This window comes from Alligator mississippiensis, chromosome 11 (genome assembly GCF_030867095.1).
Source record: "Alligator mississippiensis isolate rAllMis1 chromosome 11, rAllMis1, whole genome shotgun sequence".
In the NCBI taxonomy this organism is placed as follows: domain Eukaryota; kingdom Metazoa; phylum Chordata; order Crocodylia; family Alligatoridae; genus Alligator; species Alligator mississippiensis.
This window is the reverse complement of record NC_081834.1, coordinates 26,577,785-26,602,489: the sequence shown is the minus strand read 5'-3', so window position 1 is coordinate 26,602,489 and position 24,705 is coordinate 26,577,785. Positions and strand designations below refer to the sequence as shown.

The window sequence follows — 24,705 nt, the reverse complement described above, 5'->3', positions numbered from 1 at the left end:
TGCCACTTCGCACAGGCCAACTGGATATTAAGAATGAGAACATCCAGTTACAGTAAGTCAATGTTAGTTTTTCAGAAGGCCCCTAAATAACAACACTCTGGGGCATATACCAGTTACTAATTGGATCTAGATAGAAAAGCCCTGTGATTTGATATACACTGTATATATTGTCCACTAGTTTTTGTACTTTCCATTGTAACCATGTAACAGAGATGTAATTAGCAGTTTTTGTGCCCTGGCAGAGATTTCAGAGATTTTTTTGGGGCCGCCGGTAGGGGGGGTGTTAAGTACCTGAGAGTAGCAGTGGAGAGATGGAAGGGAGGGTTGTAAGTGAAGGCAAGCACCACAGTCTTACCTGACCATAGCTGCTGCTGCTGTTGGAGTTAGCTTCTGGCAAGCTGCCTTGGGCCTGGGGGCAGGGCCAGCTTCTTCCATGCTACCTCACTGGGACTGGGACCAGCTTCCTGCATGCTGCCTTGCAACCCCAGAGCTGGGGTTGCTTCTGTGCACACTACCTGGCTGCAGCTGCAAGGATGCAGGCTAGTACCTGTGGCTGGTGCTTCCTTACCCCACCCTAGTTTTGCTATTATCTTGTACTAAGTACTGAAAGGCAGTATGCCTCTTTTGTATTTAGTAGAGTTGTACTCTCAAATCCAGTTTCTAGTGCCACATGACATATAAAAACACAGTACTAGAGTACATAGGTCACTAGTTTGAGTGGATACAGTAGTTATGTTGGTATAATGAGTGTTCCAAGTCTAGCTACACCAGAGCCACATTCCTGCTCTGTTAAATGTCTGTACAGATGTTGCGCAAAACTAGAAGTGTGAAACATCAAAGTAATAAAATTGTCCATGACCATTTTCTCCTTTTGTTCAGTTCATTTTATGCAGCATCTTTGCTGTCAGATGGTATTACAAAAACTCAGGTCTAACTGCTGTCCACAATCACCTTTTGTTTGTTTCTTTCAGGCTATAAACGCATCATTTTGGAAGTGGGATCAGCTGTGCCAAGATGTTTCCTGGCATGGCTGATCTGCTTCACTGGCGTCTACCGATAATGCTGTGGCCCTTGTCCTGCAGGCTCAGCCCCCTGCTGCTCCCATGGCTTCAGGGGCCTGATGCTGCAGAACAATGGTCTCAGGTACTGTTCCCCAACTTGAGGCAAGTGTCTGCAAGCAAGGGAACCACTATGGGTCAGGGTGCAGCAGCCTATTATGTACAAGACTCCTGGGTGCATGTCAGCAAGTGGGGGACCCCCGACTTGCATGTCTGCAAGTCAGGGACTCCCAAGGGGGAAGTGAGGGGTGGTAGCAGGGGGATTCTCAGGACATCTGTCTGCAAAAACAGTAAAAAGAACTCCTGTGGCACACGGTAAGCACAGACATTCTCCTATTCAAGGGGTCACGAACTATAACTACTTTTGATTGTAGCAACATTTCAGGACATATGGAGGGCAAGAAAGGGCGAGGATGCCTGTAAGCTCACAACTTGTGTCACCATTAAACTGTTTGTGGCGGCACATAGATGACATCTGTTTTCACTCTCAGATTGCTAGTCCTCAGGTTTCTTGTATGGTAGAGTACGTGTTTCAGATTATGTTTTCCTTCAAATAGTCAAAATGTATTTTTCTGGTTTTTGCAAGTTAATCTAATTTTATTTTTTGCTCTTGTTTCCAACACCATTCTTTCACCTTCCAATTTTCACATTCTCTCTGAATAATATCACACTGCTTACTCTCTCTCTTCCAGCTCTTAAAAATATTAAATAAGATTGGAGTCAATAAATCACAAGAGTACTGCATGTGTTGCTCTAATTTAACATTGTTTCTTGTTCCCCTGTTTACAATATTTCATCCATTTTTATTTTTGTGAAGTGTACAAAACAAAGCCAGGCTGATTAATAGGGGAATAAAATGTCTTGATATACACTATATCTGATACTTTAGTAAGTTTATATCTCTTCGGCATTCTATTCATCCACTAGTTATAGAACTCTATTTTTGAAAAAGCAATAGTTTTTCTTACAAGATTTGTTTACTTATTGATCATAGCTCTGTTATCTTCTAATTAGTTTATTTTGTGGTACACAGGTACCTCCCTAGTTTTCCATGACTTTTCCGAAAGAAATCCTCAGTGATTAAGAAAACATTTTAGATCATTTCCTTAAAATTACATGACTGATGGCAAAACAGATAAGCAATGTTGGAAAATACAGAATGATACAAATACCCCTTTTGTAGCTTTTCAAGACAGTTATTTTTTACAATTTCTCAATTGTCTGACTTTACTTTTCTACCTTGACCTTTTTCTCTTTTCTTTTTCTAAGTGAACTTCTCTTTTCTCTTTTCCTTAACATTTTCCCTCTGTTCTCATGCATTCCTTGCCATCTTTATTATCAAGGTAGTCTTGTTTTGCCTTCTCCCCGGTTTCCACTTGCAACAAAAGAGCTGGTTTCTTTTCATTTTAACCCTAGAGTTGCCATTGCTGTCTATTCTTACTATAGAAGAGCCTTCTCTTCTCCTTGGAAAAGTCAGAATTCTGAATGGGCCAGCTAGGAAATTCTGAAAAAAAAAATCTTCAAAACGTCAATTATGTCCCAACTTATTTCCAAAGCTTAAATGGCACGACTTTCCATTAAGTATACTCTAAACAAATTAAACTAAGTTGTTTCTACTTAACAGCTTACATTATAGGAAAGATGCGAGATGAAAGATTTGTATGCCAGAAGAAAATCATGACAGAGGGAAAGCAGAAGCAGAGGAAAAGATGTAGAAGCAATGCTCCTGTCAACCTAATACATTCTCAGATCTTCTCACATCCGCAAAACTAATTTTCTGCCATGCCTGTTTCTCAGTTTCCTTTCTACATAGGAAGACAACTGGGTGTATTCTGACTTTGAGGGTCTCATTACATACTATTTTGCATCCCCTCCATCTATTGAGGTATCCAGGAACTCCAGAGATTCTTGTAACATAAATATACTGAATAAAAAATTGCCTGGACCTACACACTGTTAAAATGTTGGATTGAAGCTGAAAAGAAGCAAATTATTAACTATGCAAAGGGAAGCCATATGCATTTGGGATCAGTTCTAGGTTTTTGCTGTCCAAGTGATTAACTTCTAAATTGTCCAAGAAATTGACACTGAAGACATATTTATTTTTTCTTGTTGTCTCTTTAGTCAAACCTTTATTTTTTTTTGCCAAAGTTTAAAAAAAGATGAGTATCTTTAGGCCTTTACAGGACATTTTGACATGAAGAGAACACACCTATTAATATGGAGAAACTCTTAATGCAATGATAAAATATTAAGACAATCAGCTGCAGTCCTTTAGGCCACATTAATTTCAGAATGGACCAGTATGGAGAGGCAATATGCTACATTTTCCTGCACAATACATGCTCTCAAATAAGATATGCACCTTATTTTTGAAAGGCATAAAGAAAAAAGTTCTTTCCGTGAAAATACTGGTAAGTATCAATAACTGAGTAGCAGCATGCTCTTTGTGCTGCCTCCTATGGAGCACAGGCAGTGTTACTTTTACTTTCCCTAGCAGATACTTACACTGCAGAAACTGCTATTACCCTGTTTCTTTGTTCATAATGTGTGCTTGTTTCCAGCAGCTGACTTTTTGAAAAAGGTGCATGTTATCTGCAAGAAAATATGGCATGTCCTATACAGCACCCAAAACCCCCGCCCAAAAATTGGAGCTAGTAGCCAGTGCCTTCCTTCTTGCAATCTAAACATCCTCTAGTTTCACACAAGTATGTGCAAGGGGGGTGTTCCCACATTAAAATACAGTAAAAAGAAACTGGAAGATTCCCCATCTATTCACTGAAGCTTTATAGACAATTAAAGGCCAGCTACAATCCTCTCTAGCAAGCCAAATAAAGCACAACATATAAAGTAATTTTATAAAGCATAAAGCATAGGGTCTAAAGGAGTACTAAGGCTACTCTTTCTATGCTCATTATTCCACTGCCCTATATTCAGCCCCTGAATACAGAGTGAACAACTCAAAACATAAAGAGTAGTATTGACACAATAAGAAGAGATGAGGGTGAAGAAGAACAGCAGTTGTGTAAAAATGTACCTTAAATATACTTGTTCAAGATCATTCCCAAAAGAAACACTAACTATGCTGTTAATGTGCATAAAATGGTACTGACATATTGCAAAACTCAGACTAATTTAATAATGCCTGATGTGCCTTACATCATGTTCAAATGATGTAATAATATGTTGCTAAATGAGTCACCTCACATTAGCTTCATGGCAATAGCATAGCTGATGGGCCATTAAAAAGAAACTGGTGTAGCAATATTACTGGAAACACTGATGGATCATTTTTCTATTGAATTTTTTTATTGATCCAAAATACAAAGCTTCTGGAGCAACCACCTTTATTACTGATAAGCGTAATATTTATAAAACAGTAACCGCCATAAATAAGTTAAAAATCCATCTATCATTACAGCATAAAATATTGTATAATACAATATTTCACACTGACTGGGTAAAATGTAATTAGTCCATCACAGCATGTAGCTGCTTCCTGGTCATCTTTCAGCAATTATGTTTTATAGATTTATATACCTACCATCAATTTAGTCTTCCTTTAATGCTATTTTATGATGATTCGAATATCTTTTCTAAATCTCTGTGTAGTAACTTAGAGAAATATGAGGTTTAGCAAGACAGTGCTGTCCACAAAAATATAAAGTTTAGAATTACAAAAAAATCAACAATTTCCCTTCTTCATTTTGGTCAGTTCTATACTTGGATATCTAATATTTCGGATATCTAACATTTGGCTTTTTACCCACCTCTTACATCTTGAATATCATCAAGATTTGCAATTATTACCAATAGCATAGATGTAATGTATTTCAGAAAATCCAAAATCCAGCTTCATTTTCATTCATAACTGGCTAGAGAATTGAAGGACAGTTTATTATACTATTTTTTATATTCACAAAACAAATGTATGATTAAGAATAAGTCCAAATGTAACTGTGAACCTTAAAGTTGTATTGTTTATCACTTCGCCATTTATCTAACTCATGTTATATAAAAAGAACAGTTTCAACTGCTCATTGTAGATACCAAAAAAGAAAATGAGTGAATGAATGTGTGGTGGCCTCCCACATTCCTTTACAATATGATTGTGAATGCTTTGCTAGATTTTAACTCATTACACAGAACATAATCTCATTTCACTTACAAAACCTATGCTTTTCAGACTTACAACCATAAACTTAATGAAAAAATACTTTCTTCCTGAAAATAACTTACTGAAAAACATAAAAATAAAATCACTACTGTATCTACTCAAATCCAGTACTTTGACTTGAGACAAGCCCCCACCCAAATAATTAATTATATACACAAGAAATTTATAAAAGTTATAATTTTCCATGTATAGAATCTAACTATTGGAGGGCAGTCTTAAAATCTGTCCTCCCTCCCCCAACCACTACAGTGGGACAAGCAGTGGAAGCCTGGCAGATGTCCTGACCCCTTGCTCCTTGTCCTCCCATACCTTGCTCCCTGACACTTGTCTCCCCCCACCACTTGTCCCTCGCACCCAAGGATCATGGCAGAAGGGTGGAAGTGAGCTGCTGCTGCCTCAACCGCTGTTATGTGGCTTGGTGGGACTGAAGCTACAACATGCTCCACACTCCTGCCTGGAGTGGGACCAGAGCTGCTTTAGAGAGTAAGTGGTGATGAAAGCCAGAGGCAGCAGTGGGGATCAGGTTGTGGGTTGCAGAGGCATGCCAGGTAGCAACTGCTGCTCAAACTATGACCCCAAGCCTGCGTCAGGACTGGAGACCAAGCCAAAGTCACCACCTGTCACCCTACTTGAATATAACACAAGGAGCTTTTTCCACCCCATGTTGAATGGAGGAAACCCCTCATCTTGGATTTGAGTAAACAAGGTATTTAACATTTGCATATAAATTACAACAAAACCCAATGCAACTTCACATAGGAAAATGTGATGGATAAACCCAAACTTAGGCCCCTGGTACATGTTCATTTAATGATGCAATGGGATCTGAACCCCATTCCCAATGATCATGCCTTAGACCAGTGGTTCTCAAGCGTTTTTTGTACCAGGACCCATTTGTAAACATTGATGTCCATTCCTGACCCAGTGCTCCTCATTCCCAACCCACTGTCCTCCACCCCCAGGACCCAGCCCAGCACTGTGTGGGGAGGGGGTGTGGGGCATGGGGGGCCCCCCAAGCAGCCTCTTGCAGGCCGGAACTCTGCCAGCCTGCAAGGGAAAAGCCACAGTTCCCACAGCTCCTTTAAAGGAGAACGCGTGTTTAAAGTTTGTTCACAACCCCTTCATATGTTCTTGAGACTTACTTTTGGGTTGCAACCCATGGGCTGAGAAACGCTGCCTTAGACACCAAGTGGTTTGTTGGTGTGAAGCATAACAATTTATTCTGTTAGAATACATTTTCTGGATTCCCATTTAAAAGTTTCTTAGGTTTAAATGGATGTTCATTTGAGATTTATATGATATTTTCCAGAACAGGAAAAAAACTGCAGAGTAGGAAAAGTAAAGAAAATATCAGGAACCTATAAGAACAGGGAGGGAACATGCAGGGAAGCAAAGATATGTCACTTAAACACTTGGACAAATAAAAGTTTGTGTGGTGTAAAAAATAGCTCAAGCCACACACAAAGCTCATTAGATTTGGGTAAACGGTATTTGTGATAAACTGCATAACAATATAGTTAATGGTACTAGAATTCAGTAAAACAGACTATTGCTTTATTTGAAGAAATTTAAGCTCTCTCAGTAATAAATTTTATGAAGATAAATAATTCATAAAGATTCTTTAAAGATTCAGAGTAGAATTTTCAAAATCACTTAAGTGACTTATTCACTTAAAGGCCTAAGTTCTACTGATTTAGGAGCCTGAGGGAACATATACACAAGACACTTTACTTGAGATTAAAACAAATTACTGCACAGTAAGCATCACCATCTAAACATGCACTTACTGCAGTAATTTGCTTTAAGTGTGAGTAAATTTGCTACATGTAAATAGAAGTAGTAAATGTATTCACAATTACTTACTGCGCCGTAAAGCACCTGTAAACAGCTGACTGGGAGCAAACTTGCTTCTGGTCAGCCAGGCAGCAGAGGGCAAAAGATTGCTCCCTGCCCCCGGGAGCTGCCTGCTGCTGGGGACAATGTCCATGTGCCCCGGCAGCAGGGAGCTCCCAGCCCTGACTAACTGATTTTGAACATGGAGCGGGGGCTGGGGAGATTGCTCTGCCATCTCCAGCCTGTTCCCTGCCCACCTCCACAAAATGGGGGATGGGAACAGGCTCCCCAGCCTTTGCTCTGCAATTGTGGAGCGCAGGCTACGAACTATCCTAGTCTGGGCAGATTCCAGTCCCCTGCCCCAATCTGCCAGTAAGCCCCGGCTGGGCAGAGAATACCTGCCCAGCTGGGGGCTCTCTGCCCCACCAACGGATTGGGGCAGAGGACTGAAACCTGCCACTTCCCCCGCAGCTCTTTACAAGTCCCCAGTTCCCAGTTGGGGAGCCAGGGCCAAGATCTCCCTGCTGCTGGGGCAGGGGGATATTGTCCCTGCCCAGGCTCCAGTGGCAGAGCCCACCCCAGCAGCAGGCAGTCCTCTGGGGCAGGGAGCTATCTCCCAGCCCCTGCCAGGAGACAGCTGTCTCCTGGCCCCATACTCCCTGCCAGCCCCTGGGCTAGCACCCGGGAGGAGCCTAAAACTCCCTGGCTGCTGCTGGGGCCCGGTGCAGGGCTGCAGGGGGCAGGAGCCGACTGCTGCCAGGAGCACCAGATCTGCTCCCGCGTCCCTGCATGTGTAGATGCCTGCCTGGCATGGGTTTACTCTAGATCAAATTACTTTAGACTAATTTACTCTAGAGTAAACCCACCCTGTAGTATTTGCATGTGTAGACATGCCCTGAGTCACTTTTGAAAATGACAAATGCTTTTGAAAATTTCACCCATTGTTAAAATGGTAGCAATAGGAAATGTGTAAAGCTTTTACTATTTCTTCTGAACAAGTCTAATTCAAGCTCCCATTTAAAAGAGAACAGTCTACAATAACAATTTCCTCCCTTCTATTTACAATATCAAAAGGGGCCTATGGGAATCAAAAGGTTAGACTGTCAGAAAAAGATCCTTAACACAAAAATCTTTTTAACCAAACAAAAATTAGAGTGAATAAACTTTTGGCTCTAAAATAGTTCAATTAGTACAAATTAAAATGAAATGGAAAACTAGACTCATTACTAAGTGGGTGCACAGAAATATCTTACTTGAAGAGGAACAAACTTAACTGCATTCCCACTGCAGAGTAAAGTACGGTTTTATGTAATGTTAGCATAAACCTGTTTTGCAACACAAAACATTAACATAAATGAAAGAGTAATGAGCAAATTAGCTTGCTTCCAAAGTAATGTCAAGCTCAAATTATTACATTTAAATTTTGTACCTACTGAATTATTTGAATAACACTGATAATGTTAATACAATTTTCCACTGTCTAGACTGGCAATAATGTGAAGTCCATAACTTGCATTTGAAGAGGTACTGCTGCTTTTTATGAGAGTGAATATTAATGACAGCTCAGCAGTATAGATACAAATGGGTCTTTGTCTGTAACATCTGTGTTGCAGAGAAAGAGTAGAGGAAATAAGATGACCCTTACTTAATAAGGGAGGCAAAACTACAACCAGCACTGCCACATGGTGCTGTCTGTTCATGCCTTACAAACTAGTATTTAAAGGCTCAGACAAGTGTCAAATCCAAGTGTTCATTTTTTTTTTTAAAGTTAGTTATTCCTGAAAAACCTAGTTCAAAGTGACCAGAATAGTCACTGTAAGAACAACTGGTTTTACTTTTGTGGAATAAGAATTCACTTTCATTCTTTCCTAATGCCAAAAGTGATTTTAACTGTTTTGGCCAAGTTTTGTTTGTCAGCAAGTTCTGTCAAGATGACACTGACATTTTCTCCAAAAAAACCAAAACAAAACAAAAACAAAAAACAGATTGCATACCTTTCCAGACAAGGACTAAAATAACTGGCTTTAAAGGTTACAAAGCTCATAGGTAGAACGTAGAAAAAATACCTTCAGTTTAAATGGATTGTGTTAACGCTGTGAAATAGGAACACTCTTCTAAGTAAGCACCAAATTGGTTTATAGCAGGAAACAATCCAGAATTAAGTCGGGAGATATTAAGAAAAAAAAGTGCAGATTTCTGTTCTGGAGATTTATTATCCTCCTAAAAGTTACATATCACTATGCAAGAGAAATATATATGTATTAGCTAATAAATTTAAGTAAAACACTGATATTTTACATGTAGAAAAAGTGACTTCTGAATTATAACTTAGAGTCACTATGAAAAAATTGACCCCTGCAACCTCATGGGAAGGAAATTTCGAATAGAATGAGGGAAGTAAAGGAAGTAGCTTCTTTAAGGGAACTCCTCAACTCAGAAGCTGGGAGGCAGCAGTGAGAAGGGATCATCTAAATGGCTGGGCTCATATAAGACAGTTGCTCCTTGGTTTTAGCACTATATCAGGTCTATGGCAGGTACCATGCTAATCACCTTTCTTGGGCTGGGAAGCAGGTGTGGAACCCAGGTTCAGAAATTAAGTTTAAGTTCACATAAGTTCAGGCAGCACATGTCCAGAGCAGTTGGTCAGTCCATAGGAGATTCTGTTTCTTGCTAAACTGGAACAGGAAGTGAATTTAGGCAAAAGTATCCTTTAAAGCAGCTGGGGAACAGCACTTAGGGTGCCTGTACACAAGCAAAGAGGCTGCTCTGACACTGTAATTACTCGAGACTATGATTAATCAAGTCTGCTGGAGTGTGGCAATTACTGTGCTCTAGCAGCCTCCTGCATCTCGTGTATCAGCATCTCCATGTTTCAAAATAGCGGCAGGGGCACTTGAACTAAAGCTTGTTCAATGACCTTTAGTTCAAGCACCCCTGCCTCCATTTTGAAGTGTGAGGATGCTAATATATGAGACGCTGCACCGCTCTAATTAAAGTGTCACCACCCTCACCCTCAGAGCAAGTGTAAAAAAGTATGCTTAGAGCTCCTAACCTCTGCAAAAACCTGCTTATACAACCCTTTACACCTCATTTGATGGGAAAATGACAACAGCCCTTTACCAGCTTGTACTGATTAACAAAGGAATCATGACCTTCATTGTTTGTGTTGTTGCTGCTAGATGGGATAAGTTCCTAAAGGGTTCAACTTTTCAGAAGGTGGGTGCTTAGCAAATGGGAGCTCTCAAAAAAGTCACTAGTTACTTTTAAAAACATTTAGTCCAAAACCAGAATTTCAGAAATGACAAGACAGAAAGCAGGGTACAGATGCACTTTACGGAATAACTGAATCAGAGACAGTGGCATACTGGCTGAATACAGAAAGTTGGTAAAGAAAATCAGCTCTTTTAATATAGGGCCTTTTTCTTCTAACCTAAACACAGAAGTTTGGTGGTATATATAAAATGAGTCTGACTGTCTTATAGTTTAATTCCAGTAAACAATCAGTACTAGTTAGCAACTTTGCTGACACCCCTAGTAATGAGGCCAATTATGAAGAGGACAGGGAACCTAGTTCTAGGACAGGGGCAGGCAACTATTTGAGGTGGAGGGCCGCTTACCGAGGTTTGGCAAGCTATCAAGGGCTGCATGGGTAGCTCCGCCCCCCCCGACAGGTGCCCAACCCCCTGGTCGCCATCTTGGAGCTGGGTGTCCTGCCCCCTAACCACTGACCTTTGCCACCAGAAGTCCCTCCCTTTGCCCCTAGAAGTACTCCCTTTGCCCCTGGATGGCTTGCCAAACCTCAGCAAGGGGTTTTGCCATCTCTGAACTAGAAAAATACCAAACTATATTCTAAAAATGTATTATATTCAAACATGTACTACAACATTCATTAATTTTATTTCAAAAAATATTTTTGTCTTGATTTACATGAGCTTGTGTAGTGTACACAGAAGTGATAGTATAATAGCTTAAAATTAAGTCTTACTCTTGTATATTGGGGGGGGACAGGGGATAGGTTTGTGGGTACGTGGGGAGGTGGGTATGGGTTTTGTGGGGGGCTGTGAGTGTGTGGGGGGAGGGTTGTGGCTTGTATGGAGGGGTGGGGGTTGTCCACAGCCCACCCCCCAGCAGGCAGAGCCCCTACCAGCATTCCTGCAAGCCCAGCTTCTGTGCTCCTGCTGCTCTTGGCCCTAGGGCACCAGCGCAGGCCCAGTGCTCCCGCTCGCTGCCACTTGCCCCCCATCTGCCACTGCTGCCCTTCTCCTGCCACTTTCCTGTCTGTTCCTGCCATCACCCCCAGCCCCCCGCTGCTGCAGCACCATGTACCAGCTGCTCCTGCGGTCCTGGTGTTGCAGCTGGGAACCACATGGTGCTGGAGTGCTGTGGGCTGAGGGGGAGCGGGAAAATGGCTTTAGTAGGCAAGGGGAAGGGGCAGCAAGTGGGCACGCGGAGCACAGCAACAGCTGGGCAGGAGCGTGGGGCTTATACCGGGGCCAGCGCCGGAAAGGCCCAGAGTGGGGTGGCAGGAGTGCGGGGCCTCAGCTGGCAGGGGCTCCATGGAGCTGAGCTGAGCTGGCTACCCCTCTCCCTGCTTGACCAGCACAGCCTGGCTCCACAAAGCCCCTGGCGCCCCGGGCTCCGCACTCCTGCCACCCTGCTCTGGGCCTTGCCGGTGCTGGCCCCAGTATACCTGCGTGAGCCCCACACTCCTGCCCGCTTGCTGCCCCTTCCCCCCGCTTGCCGCTGCCATTTCCCTGCCTTACGGCACCATGTGGTTCCTGGCTGCAGCACCGGGACCACAGGAGCCAGCGCCGCCAGCCCTGAGGACTGGAGCGATTCCCCACAGTCCTCCCCTGCCTCAGGATGGTGGGGGCTGGAGCAGGTGGGGCCAGGCCAGACTTGCTTATGCAGCCACTTGATCCTACTGGTGGCTCCCCCTGGGTCCTACTGCCCCTGTCTCTTGTCATCTTTGACAGGCAGCCAAAGGCATATAAATATTAATTCTCTAAATTTTTTAGGGGCCCTGTGGGCCAGATTGAATGGCCTGGTGGGCCAGATCTGGCCTGAGGGCCATATTTTGCCCGCCCCTGTTCTAAGACCTGGCTGAGCCATGCTGCTGAATTACTGGTGAATCACATATCTAGCTCATGTAGTTCACAGTGACAATACCCCTTCTTTTGTTTAATGGAAGGGCTCAAGTCTCCAGAACTTTGGAACTAGTTCCCTTTCACAAAATAGTGAAGTCCCCTTGCACACATAACAGGAAATATGGCTTGGTTTAACAGCACTAGTACTCCCAAATCCCAGTCCAGGGCAATGCAACCAGGCCATAATTCATCCTACAATTAAAATGAGATATATTTAACCTGTTGTTTTCTACATCTTCTCTAGCTAAGAACTATTTCTATTAGCCTAAAATGTTCACATTATATGAAATAATTTATGAATAATGATTATTCAACTTCTTTGCAGTAACCACTATACTTACTTGACAACCTGGTAGTCCTGGGTCTCTGCCATAGAGTGGAAATGGACCTCTATCTGATGTTTTCCCTATAAAACAAAAGACAAAGTTTTTGAGATAAACTCATTTTGAACTGGTTAAACACCTTTCATAATTAAGTGTTTAGATGCTTATATTAAAAAAATCAAGTCAGTCAACATCACATTTAAACTTTGATTAATCAACAGAAATTAAATTGCAAGGGTAGAAATAGGTTTGTTACATACATTTTTATATGATTAAATAGAACTCTTAAATCTAACAATATACTGTAACAGAATGAGGAATACCGTTGTGTACTTTACATTTATCAACCTGTTAAAATACAATGAATATCTCTAATGCTGGTGGTACCATTTCTTAAATGGGGTATCAGAAAGACTCAGCATGAGTTACAGCATGCAAGAAGATTTCATATAAAAGGTAATGCACAAACATATTACTTAAGCTGCCAGAATCATGAACTAAAGAGATGACATTTGGATTAGTGTTAATGTGATGATTTTGCCCCCTGCTGGCCAAGTTTTTGAGAAATCAATCTCAGAAGAGGATTTCTACCCTGTTTCCCCAGCTAGTGATAAGGTACAACACAACAGCAAATGAAGAAAGAAAGAATGGGAAAATGGAGAACAATCATGAAAAAGTAATTCTGAAGAATCTAATCACTGCTACCTGTTGACAAAATGAAGTCCACATTCAGCTGCTGAGAATATGGAGGGCTTATACACACACATTCAAGTTTATCAAAACTAAAACTAAATAGCTCACATCAAGTTCTAGGTCTGAAAGGTTTGCCATACTGAATAAAGGCTAGTTCAGGACTTCTCATTTAATCAATCATTTGGCGAGAAGAATCGGTAGGGCCTTAAGACTATATAAACATTTGAAAGAAATGCCAAAACACAATCAACTAAAGGACAATGAGTGCATAGAGCAAAACATGTACTTTCACTGATGTTCTGTAACTCAGGACCAGCGTAACAGGTTACTGATCTAGTCAATTTACATGAACTTTTCTACAACAAACATTAGCTATTCCAGCACACAATTTAAGTGATAAATATTATGGAATTTGTTTTAAATAGACCCTTCAGTTATTGGTAAAGACCTGGTAAAGACCTGGTGAAGTGGGAACAGAAAAATGTAAGGCAGCAAGCTTAGTTAAGGCATACAGGAAGCCAGCACTTGATGGTTCAATGCAATTCAGTTTAGTTCTCCATGAAACAAAAGTTTAGAACCATTTAGGACGGTTTCTCCTTAGAACTATAATATAGCCAATACTTAGTTATGCTGCCAAATTTTAACTTTAACAGAAAAATAATAATTTTTATACCATCATTTAATCAGTAACTGCTGGACACTCCTTCCTTTAAACCATTATCTAGGTATCAAATCTAGTCATACAAAAAAGCTCAACTAATATACCAGGTTTCCCACTTGGCTATATTCTTCCATGGCTGTATCTGCAGGCAACATACACTAGGGTATGCTTACCATATAGGGAAGGTACTCTCTGATGTTGGGAGCTAGAGTCTGAGGGCATGAGTAGTAACAAGGTACTATAAGACTCCAAATTTCTTTCAGTAACTGCTAGAGCAGGGGCAGGCAATTATTTTGGGCTTATTGAGTTTTGGAAAGCCATCGAGGGCTGCATGATAGGCAGCCAGGGGTAGATAAATATTAATTTTCTAAACTAAGGGGCCCGCAGGCCAGATAGAATGGCCTGGCAGGCCACATCTGGCCCCCCGGCTGCATTTTGCCCACCCCTGTGCTAGAGAGACTCATTAATAGTTAGAAAGATGTTCCAGGACTACCTGTTACCACAGCTGCTTCCCTTTCAGTGATACAAAGAGTTGCTAAGGTGCTGAAGGGGCTTCCAGGGTCCAATTTGCCTATGATCCTCCCCCTTCCCTCCCTACCTACAATTCTCCTTTTATTCATATCCACAGAGTGGAAATGAGGGAGATGTGATGTGGAGGATAAAGTGAGAAGGCAAGTGATAGAGAGAAAGATAAAATATGGTTCAACTAAACCTTATAATTTTGATGCTTGACACAAAAATTTGGAAGGAACCTCCTGGGCCTTGTCTCCCCATGGAAAAGAATTAAAAAATCTGTTAAACAATATCACTAATCAGATAGTCACTTAATACAGAAAGAAAGGTAGTTAGCCTGAAGTTAATCAGAAGGCAAGGCAGAGTAGAGTGACCCCTGAAAAAGCTTATGCCTTTTAGAACAAGATAGTCTTTAAGATGTCACCCTGTCATGCCTTCTTCCTTAATATAAAAAGGAAAACAGCAACTACACACCTTCTCCAAGTGTGACAAACCACCTGATCATAAGTCTTAAGATACTAGGACCACTTATTTATTAAAACCTTAGAATAGTTGAAGCGTTTGAAAATGTAGGCGTGCTGACCCAGTAATCATTGAAAAAGATGCATGTTGTAATATCTTACAATATCCAAATTCCATATCTGCATTATTTTTAAACATCTGAAGTAACTGCAATACTGGATTTAGAAAGGATGCATACAAACCTAAGTAATTCTCTCTTAGTAGCACAAAATCTTAAGCTTTAGTTAACAGATGTGTGATATACAAAATAAAATGTAATAAAGAGCCATAGTTTTAGAGCTATCACTGTTTTAAATGCCAAATCCTTTACTGGCTCAATTTTTGCCTATTAAGCAAAAATTTCATGATTATACAAATTGTCAATAACTATTTAAAATAGGGAAAAAAACCCAGCTCCTTTGGAAAACCATCTCTACCAGGCTATTATCATATTGGTTACAACAAATATTCAACTATAATTTGCTTGTAAAATGGTAGTGTTGCAGCAAAAGAGCAGGAAAAAAGTTAACATTTTTCTGCTGAAGCAATTTGCCTCTAACAACTATCAGGCACCAAGCAACTAAAATACCTAGCGTGCAAAATTATTTGAAGTAGCATGAATCATGCTGTTCACATTAACCAGACTCAGCATTTTCTTTCCAGAAAATGAGAATCTTACACCAAATGATAAACAACTTAGACTAAAGTATGCAATATTCCAGGCAGGCTTTAAAACAAATATTCGTGCAAGAGTAAATTACACAAGCCAAAAAAAAAAAAAAAAAAAAAAGATCTCTGTGGCTTATGTAACAAATACATTGCTTGACACAATTAAGGCGATTATTTCACATATCTAACAGTGTCGCTTTAAAAAGTACCGCAGACCCACAGAATCCCACACTACTGTAGAAAAACAAATTCACCAATACTTAGAAGAGATTTAAAAGTCAAAGCTGAAATGATATCACCTTAAAAATGCATCAGAAACTATGCAGTTCCTTAGTATGATAAAAATTTGGAGCAAATTCATGACAAACCTGTTCTCGAAAAGCCAGAGCTTTTATAAATGCTTAAAACAGACTGTACTGCTGTAGAACAGTGTTCAGGAGGATGCCTTTGAGGAGGTATTGGAAAAGTTTTTCTAGCAGGGGACTGAAATGACCTAGTTCAGGTCCAAGGAGACCAATATTAGGATCTGGTTGCTGTTGCCACTGCTACAGGTAAAGTCCCCAGCTCCAAGCCAGACGAAATGGCTCTGTAGGCCATGAGTTGCCAACTCCTGCTTTTGAGCCTATAAAGAATTTCACATGAAGACCATAATCACCAGTACTGATGCCAAATGATGTTTCCAAGATGCAGTAATTTCAGCAAATATTGGCTGCTATGGTCTGGTGGGGTACTACTGTAGTTATATAAAGAGTGGAAATCAAAAGCTTATTGTTCCAAATGGTGTTTAGACACCAATACTCTGAGGAATACCCCAACAGAAATGGAGAAAATATTTAGTAGGACTATACTATAGGGTCCCCCAAAGCTCGGTCCTTGGACTTGTGCTATTCAATGTCTTCATCAGCGACTTGGATGAGAGCGTGGAGAGCACTTTGTCCAAATTCGCATTGCATGAAATTATGAGATAAAGTAAACACACTAGTGGGAAGGGATTCAGGTGGACCTGGAAAGGTTGGAAAAATGGGTAGAAAAGAATAGAATGCAGTTAAACAAAGACAAGCGCAAAGTGCTGCATCTAGGGAGAAGGAATCACCAACATACCTATAGGTTAGGGGATGACCAGAGGAGGGCCACTCGTATGGTTAGAGGCCTGTGGGTAAGGCCCTACAAAGAAACTCAGGGACCTGGATCTCTTCAGCCTGCGCAAGAGAAAGCTGGGAGGGGATCTTGACGCCGTTTACAAATTCATTGGGGGAGGGGGGGCGGCAGCAAGAAATAGGAGATGCTCTGTTTACTAGGGCACCCCTGGTAAAACCAGGAACACCGGCCACAAACCATTCCTGGTAATAACCAGGAACAGCAGCCACAAACTGACAGAGCAGATTTAAGTTGGACAGCAGGAAGAACTTCTCTATGATAAGGGTGGCCAGAATCTGAAATGGGCTCTCAAGGGAGGTGGTGCTCTTCCCTACCTTGGGGTCTTTAAGGGGAGACTGGACAAGCACCTAGCTGGGATCATATGACCCCAGCACTCTTTCCTGCCCAGGGCAAGGGGTCAGACTTGATGATCTACTGAGGTCCCTTCCAACCCTAACAACTATGGAACTATGAAAGGTTGATAATCTCAGGTTCTAACATACCATGACCAACTCATACCCTTAACAAACAGTTATGGCCTACAACATGGTGTCTCACAGATGCCAGAGATTACTCATGCATCCACTAAGATTTAACCCTTGGCATAACATACCTATACAAGGTCCTCTGGAGTAGCTGACACCCTGCTTATAAGCCATGTGGATCAACAAAATTCTTCAGTGATCAGGGCTACATAAAAATGGCAAATATTACAAAACAATGCATTTTTATAATAATCACTACTGTCAATATGAAGCCACAAACTTTAGACAAGTTCACATAAGACCTATATTTTAGAAGTGGAACAACCCAGAAAGTCGAGGCATCTTTCGTGACCATGGCAGGATCTGGGAAATTCAGGAATTTGTCCCATAAGTTTTCAACACACTTTAAATTGCAAATATAATATTTGTATATACTAATAAGTGAATGCGCAATGTACCAAATTATGTTTTCTTAGGTCTGGTCTAAAATCAGTATTAAATGAATATTTCAGTAACCATTGTGGGTGATCTACTTAGATCACAGAAGATTTATTTCAACACTTTAAAATATTTGCATCCTGAATTCTGACACAAACAGATCTAAAACATCTGATAATACCCTAGGACAGCAGTCAGCAAACTTTCCTGGAGGTGGGATGGAATGACACAACTTGCTTCAGAGGCAAGCTGGCGTTAGGACCAGGCTGCAGCTGCTGCTATCCTGCCATGACTTGGAAAATTCCCCTGCCCCTGAAACTTCCCAGCTCCACAGGCCAGATCTGGCTCATGGGCCATAAACCTTTGTTTTAGAACAGTACCCACCAACACAGGGATCCTGATTTACAGGTAGATCCTGGAGCCTCTTTTAGTAGATCCTGGGCAGGGGGGACAGCTGGGCATGCGCACATATGCATACCTAGCATCAGCAGGTCAATCTGTGTGGGATAGAAGGGGGGGGGGCTAGGTCAAGGCCCTGCAATGAGCAGCTAACCATGCAGCCCAGCCAGGAGCAGGGGATGGTAAGTGGGGCCCCAGCCCGGATGAGTGGTGGGAGGATTGGAGCCCAGGGGGCTCCTCTAGGGGCGCAGTGGGCTCCCTCCCCATCTCTGTGGGAGTGGAGGTGGCATAGGCTGCTGCCGCTGTGCCTCAAGTCCTGCTGCAGCTGGCCACAAGCGAGTGTGGCCCAGCTCAGCAGCAGGGACTCATGTGGGGGTGGCTCCAGCCCACCAAGGTCTGGGAAGATCTGGTCATCCAGGCGTGTGTGGGGAGGGGAGTTCCTGCTGCTGGGTACAGCCTGGCAGAGGCTCTGGGGGCCCATGCCCCTCACCTGTGCTCGGGGCGCAGTGGCCAACAGCAGCAGCCACCTTGTCCTGAGCAGAGGTGGGGTGTTATGGGCCCCTGGGACCTCTACTGGGCTATGCCCAGTGGTGGAAGCCCTCTACCCACCACGTGCCACTGGACCACAGAGACTTCCAGACCTGGCCGGGCTGGGACCCAACACCATGTTCTTCTGGCTGCTGGGCAGGCATGGCTCAGTGCAGCTGGGGCACAAAAGTGGGACTGGGCCCTGGCCTGGCCGGTTTTGGGACACACTACAGTCCAAAGGCGCGTGAGGCACAGGGCGGGGGGTAGGGCAGGGAAGGTGTGCTAGATCCTGGGGTGACCTTTAATTCCAAAAAGTGATCTTCACCATAAAAAGGTTGGAGACCACTGCTTTAGAAGAATTAAGTGAATATATACGTTATGTATCTCAATAAAAAGTTTTCTTCAAGTACACATGTAATTCCCATTACTATAAGAAAAAAAAAATCACCATGAAGAAAAAGGTCAGCCAAAAGGCACAAAACATGGAATCAAATTAATTCACCACATAATGTAATAATTTAAAAATACGTTTTCTGAAATGCAGTTGATTCAATTCTGCATTGCCATTGGAAAGCATGATTTATAGAGCACCAACCTACAGACAAATTCCATCACCAGAAATACAAAGTCACTTCAGCACTAGAAGGGAAATTCCTAATTCCTAAAGGCTCATTATACAAATGTGTATTTTAAAAATTTCTTATCAAAATGGCATAAAGAGTACCCTAAACAAAGTACTATGATACTGTCAGGAACCAGAAGAAAACGAAGAAACATGGTCAATATAAAATGTAAATTACAATTACATATTGTACCCCTCCCCCAACATTTGCTGAAGTTGCAAAGCCAAGAGTTCAAAAGATCGGAGATGCCAGCAATAATGCTGGTTTACGCAACCTTCATTTGTAACCTTTTTGTATGATATGATATTGCCTGACTATATGATTGCATATTGCCTTCTCAGCAGTACCCCCACCTCCTTTAGCGTACTGGCTGGTGCTTGCTGCCCAGGTAGTCATTAATTATTATTGCTGGCTTTTTTGGGGTTTGTATGTTTGTTTGTTTATTTATCTGTATGGCACCTTGGGAAGTTGACCTGTGTTAACTACACTGATATATTCTTAATCTCAAGAAGTTGTCTATGGTGCTTGATGTTAATAATTTCATTGTCCCATTCAGGTTAAGAAACACATGCCTTGTTAAGGGGGACAGAAAGGCCATTTAAAAAGAATGCAGATATTGTACTGAGTTGAAAAAGGGGAAGAGATAATCCAAGTAAGCACATGTATAAAACAGGGTCACTGAAAAAATCACCTTTAAAAGGGTCTCAAGTACTTTTCTATTATCTATTTCACGAAAAAGACATTTCTTGCAGTATACCCCGGATATCGCTAATTCTGGACTCTGGAGCCTAGAAGAAAGTGAGCACCAAAAGTAAAAAAACAAAAACAAAACTAAAAGGCAAAAAAACCCCCTACCACCAGCCCAGTTCTGCAGCACATGGTTCAATTGCTCTGCCAGGGACAAGATTTTAGAGAGTCAAGACCCAAGGCTTATACAACTTTAAAAGTTAAGAGTTTGTGAAAAGAAGGGTTATGATGGAAAGTTCCTTGGCATTTTAGCCAGAGAAGGAATGGCTAGGCATCCACCACAACCATTTGGGTATTTTGGAACTGTTTGGCTTTAAAATTATAAAAGGAAAAAAAACAAACACAACAAAAAATAAACCCCAAAACCTGACAACTGTGTCGCTTGTGTTTTCTTTCTTATTTTTCCTTCAGAGTGACTACAGCTCCAGAATATAGTTTTTCCTCTGAAGATTACCCTCATCCCCCTTAGTTTTGGTCTTCTTTTTAGTTGTTTCCCATTTCTTTCTTTGTCCATCTACTTATCTTCCTATATTGTTTTTACTTCCTCCCTGTCCCACATTTCCTTTAAGCCTTCCCCTCTGTGCTCTAGCTAGTAATCCTGCTGCAAAACTAACTTCGTTCAGTCAGCTGTCCACATATTAACACTTTTCCAATACTACTTTGTTCTTAACCTTAAAACGTAGTAGTTATATGCATTATATGCAACATTATGAATCATAATCATCACACTGTCACATTATAACCTTTTGCCTCCTTTCCTTGTCTTTTTCTGGTGTCATTTCCTGTATTTTATACAGCTGCCATTTATTCAATGACAAACTCCCCATTGCCTTCTGGTTTTCATTTATACAGGTTTGCAAGAACTTTATTGTAAGTTGCTAGAAAGAGACACCAGTCAGGTAAATAAAGTAATGTCATACTTCAACTCCTTTTTCTTCAGGTCCTGCTTTATCACTAAAGTCATTCAAAACAAGAGAAAAGTAATTACAAAAAAAAAAAAAAAAAGCCTGGTCCAGCCATCAGTGGGAGGGAGAGGAAAAAAAGGTGGCAACTTCCTGCTAGGTTTTTCCATGCAGGAATGCCCAATAGGATCATACCCCAACCTTATTCTTGATGGTTTACCAGTCTCCACCTCTTTCCATCATATGCCTTGCCTGGAGAATGCCTCCTAATAACCTCTGCACTTAGAGGGGCTATACCCCATTTGAGAAGGATAGGCTGTGGCTGGTTTTGAATTTAGACCATAAATCTGTCCAGAATTACTTATAAATTATTTGAACCGTTCAATAATTTGGGACAAATTTTACGTTTGTGAAGAAAATGTCAAATTAAAAAAGTTTAATCTGGTTTCATAATAAAACTTCTACAAAAATATTCATTAACTAAGTCTGAAAACTAGAGAGCTTTGATAGGTAGAAGCCAAGTTAAGAAAAATCAATCTCACTAGAGAAATTAAACTTGGGGCATTTCATAATTTAGCAAACAAATAGCAATACATTGGACTAATTCTGGCACTAATGAGGTTTCAGTAAATAATGAAAGTGCTTTTTCTTTTAATTGTTTACTTTACCCAAATGTGATATGATTATACCTTAATTTAGCCCTCAAACATTGTGCAAGTACTTATATACTAAAACAATAACTTTATGCTACCTATGAATATTTAACACAGAACAGAATTAAAAGCAACAGGATGCAAAGTGAAAGACAAATTTAAAAGAAATCACAAAATTAGCCTAGTTGTACATTACTAAAGAGAACGGTCTATGATACTGCTTTCCCATAGACTCAAAACAATGCTTAGCATATGAGAGGATGACAGATCTTAATTGTAGAGCAAATTACTTTAATTTTGGTGGAATTAACCCTTTTGTAGCCTATAGATCGTTTTCTATATTCCCCAAGTATTTATTTGGCTGGCAGTGTGGGAAGTGCCAACATTTTTTAGGCAAAGCAATGTTTATCACTTGATATGAATGGTATAGTGACCACAGCTGGCAGCTGCTCTATTTATCTGTCAGAGACAAAGTATGACTACTCTACCCGTGCAAAGAAAATTCTTTCAGTGAGTTCTGAGACATGTTTTTACATTCCTAATCATCCTTTCACTGCTCATAATATTTTTAACATGTCAACACTAATCTCAATCTAAATTAGACATAAGATATATTCCAGAGACAACCCCGAATATTTTTAAAGAAGTGGCATTTTATGTTTTTCATCTTGAATTTATACATTTCATATCAGGGGATCAACTCTATTTGGAAATATTTTACATAAACAGATGCCCATAAATCCAAGAGCTTTGCTGAAAACAGCAACCTAGTTGTCAATCTGTATATAGCTAAATCAATCTTTTTGGTGCAAGTTGGGGAAAAAAACCTCTTTAATTACAAAATTTTAGGTACTTTAAAAAAGCTTCCACATCCTAAGATTTTGAAACATTTCTAAAAAGAAAAGAATTACTATTGCAAGTCAAGTTGGTCCAGATAGTTTAATGTTAGAAATTATGTTCCAATATTTTTTGTACATTACTGTCCATTGTCTACCCCATTAAGTAAACTGTAAAAACTGGAACAGCGCTCGCTCTCTCTCACACACGCACGCACACGCGCACACACACACACACAGGTAAAAGAAAAGTATTTGGCAGTGGATTTAGTTATTGTTCTACAACACTAAATAATTTATTTCCATACTAAAACAAATGTGGAAATAAAATACCTGACTATCAAAGTTAATGACATGCCTTCTTAGCTGTTCCCAATAGAGCTCCTCTGTTTCTATTCATAACATTTTTATGGGGACCCCCCCAATAAAATAAAATCAATACTTGCTTAGCCTGCTAATGTAACCTGCATTTTGCTTAAGACATGAAGATAGCTCTGCCCTTAATATCTGTCTTATGGAGATGGTGTGTCATATAATTGAATATAAAAAGATCGCTCACCAGCTGAAAGATCAGTTCTTCACCTTTAACTCATGCTTAGTCCTTGTTCCTCAATAAAGAATTTCACAACTGTTGCTTAGTATCTTCATCTGTTTCATATCTACACACTGACTCTAATTTTTTAAGGGCACACAAAATATTACACATTGTCTAAAGTACAGTTTTCCTAAGCCTTGTCCAATCACATTTCTGCCCAAACTTATAGGAAAGTAATGAAAAAAATCCAGTGAAGCACAGTTTGAAGAAAGCACTTTATATAAATGCCTTCCTATTTTCTTTGCCACAATTTGTTTAAGTGTTATTGGCTAACATTTGTGCCAAGCATGCTGCCGGCTACACTGAAGATGTTTAACTATCCAGTGCCAACAAGCGCAGCTGCTGGACTTGCTGCACCCTCCTCCTGTTCATTCCATGCCAATTACTCACTCAGCTATGAATGATGAAGCATCAGCATAGGAAAATGCTGAGTGCAAGGGAGATTAGTGATAAAACAGAAGATCCCTACAGAGGTCAGTGATTAGCAGGTCCCTAGTAGTAATCACTTTTCCAACCTAGCTCTTATCTCATCATATGCTCCATCTTAACTCAGAACAGTTTTCCTGTGACAGGCATCAGAAACTGCAAGCAGCTTCCCAATCAATAATTCTTGAAGTCTTGCTAACACACCAAGAGCATCTTAGCCTTGATAACAACAGCAAGGCTTGGGTAGCATGAATTGTTTGCAAACTTTTAACAATTAGTTTTAAAATCTGATTAATATAATTGAACATTCATACCTACTATAAAACTATTTATCACAAAACCTTCCAGGAAATCAGTTCTACAGATAAAAAAAAAACAGTGGTGAAACCAGGGTGGGACAAACATGGCAACTGCCCCAGGCACTGATTTGGAGAGGATGCAAAAAAAGGGGCTACTGCTGGCAGCCATGTGATCATATAGCAACTGGAAGTTACCACTGTCCCTGTGCCCCAATTGCCAAGCTACGTCCCTGCACTACTCTAAAAGCCTAACAGATTAACCAGGACCAACTATGCATAGCTATTAAGTACTCTATGGGAAAATAGATGAGCAAGAATATGCTTGTCTAAATTATTCCTGAGGGAAACTGCAACAGGGAATATAATATGCAGACTCTGACCAGTTAAATCAGTGGTGCTCAACATTTTTGTCCCACAGGCCAGATGGGCAGTACTTGGTTCATCCACAGGTGGGATCACACCTGTGGGCCCAATATGGCTGCATGGAGGAGGTTAAGGGACAGCCTGATCCCCATCCAGCCACACGGGGATGGTGGGGGGGGATAGAACCTGGCCTGGCCCCAATCTGGCTGAGGAGGGGGAGAAGGGGGCATACCCTGGCTCTGATCTCTCCATGTGGGGGAAGGGGATGTGGCCCGGCCCCAAACCTGCCACACAGCTTAGGAATTTGGCAACCAGGAGGGAGGGGTGGGTGGCAGTATTAATTGCCACTGTTCTCCCATTGCCAAAATTTTCTGATCCATGGGGAGACCCACAGGTCAGATGCTATAGCTCCTCAGGCTTGATTTGGCCTATAGGGCAGGGGTTGAGCACCCCTGAGCTAAACTATTTCCTGAGTAATTCCTGGAATGTTATCTTTCTACTGAATCAATTAAACCAATTTCACAAAAATAATCTCCAGGGAAGTTTTATTTAATGTTAAATAACTTTTTTAATAAACTGATTTGTTTGGTTTCTTCACCCATTTCCTTGGGTCAGAATATTCAAGGGCCAGTAAAAGAGTTCTACCAGAACAATTTTAATGTTAAACTAGTAGAGAGGATTATTTCTGTAGTTAAGGCA

At 41.0% G+C, this 24,705-nt stretch overlaps 1 protein-coding gene across 14 annotated transcripts in view; it reads right to left on the bottom strand.

Annotated features, from left to right (window-relative positions):
- Positions 1-24,705, bottom strand: part of TCF12 (transcription factor 12) — a 314,097-nt gene that overhangs the window by 88,537 nt on the left and 200,855 nt on the right. For all 14 annotated transcript variants that reach the window (XM_059714710.1, XM_059714711.1, XM_059714712.1 and 11 more), the window contains one exon: positions 12,557-12,621. In XM_059714710.1, the coding sequence (XP_059570693.1) occupies positions 12,557-12,621 (65 nt within the window). The remainder of the gene's footprint in view (positions 1-12,556; positions 12,622-24,705) is intronic.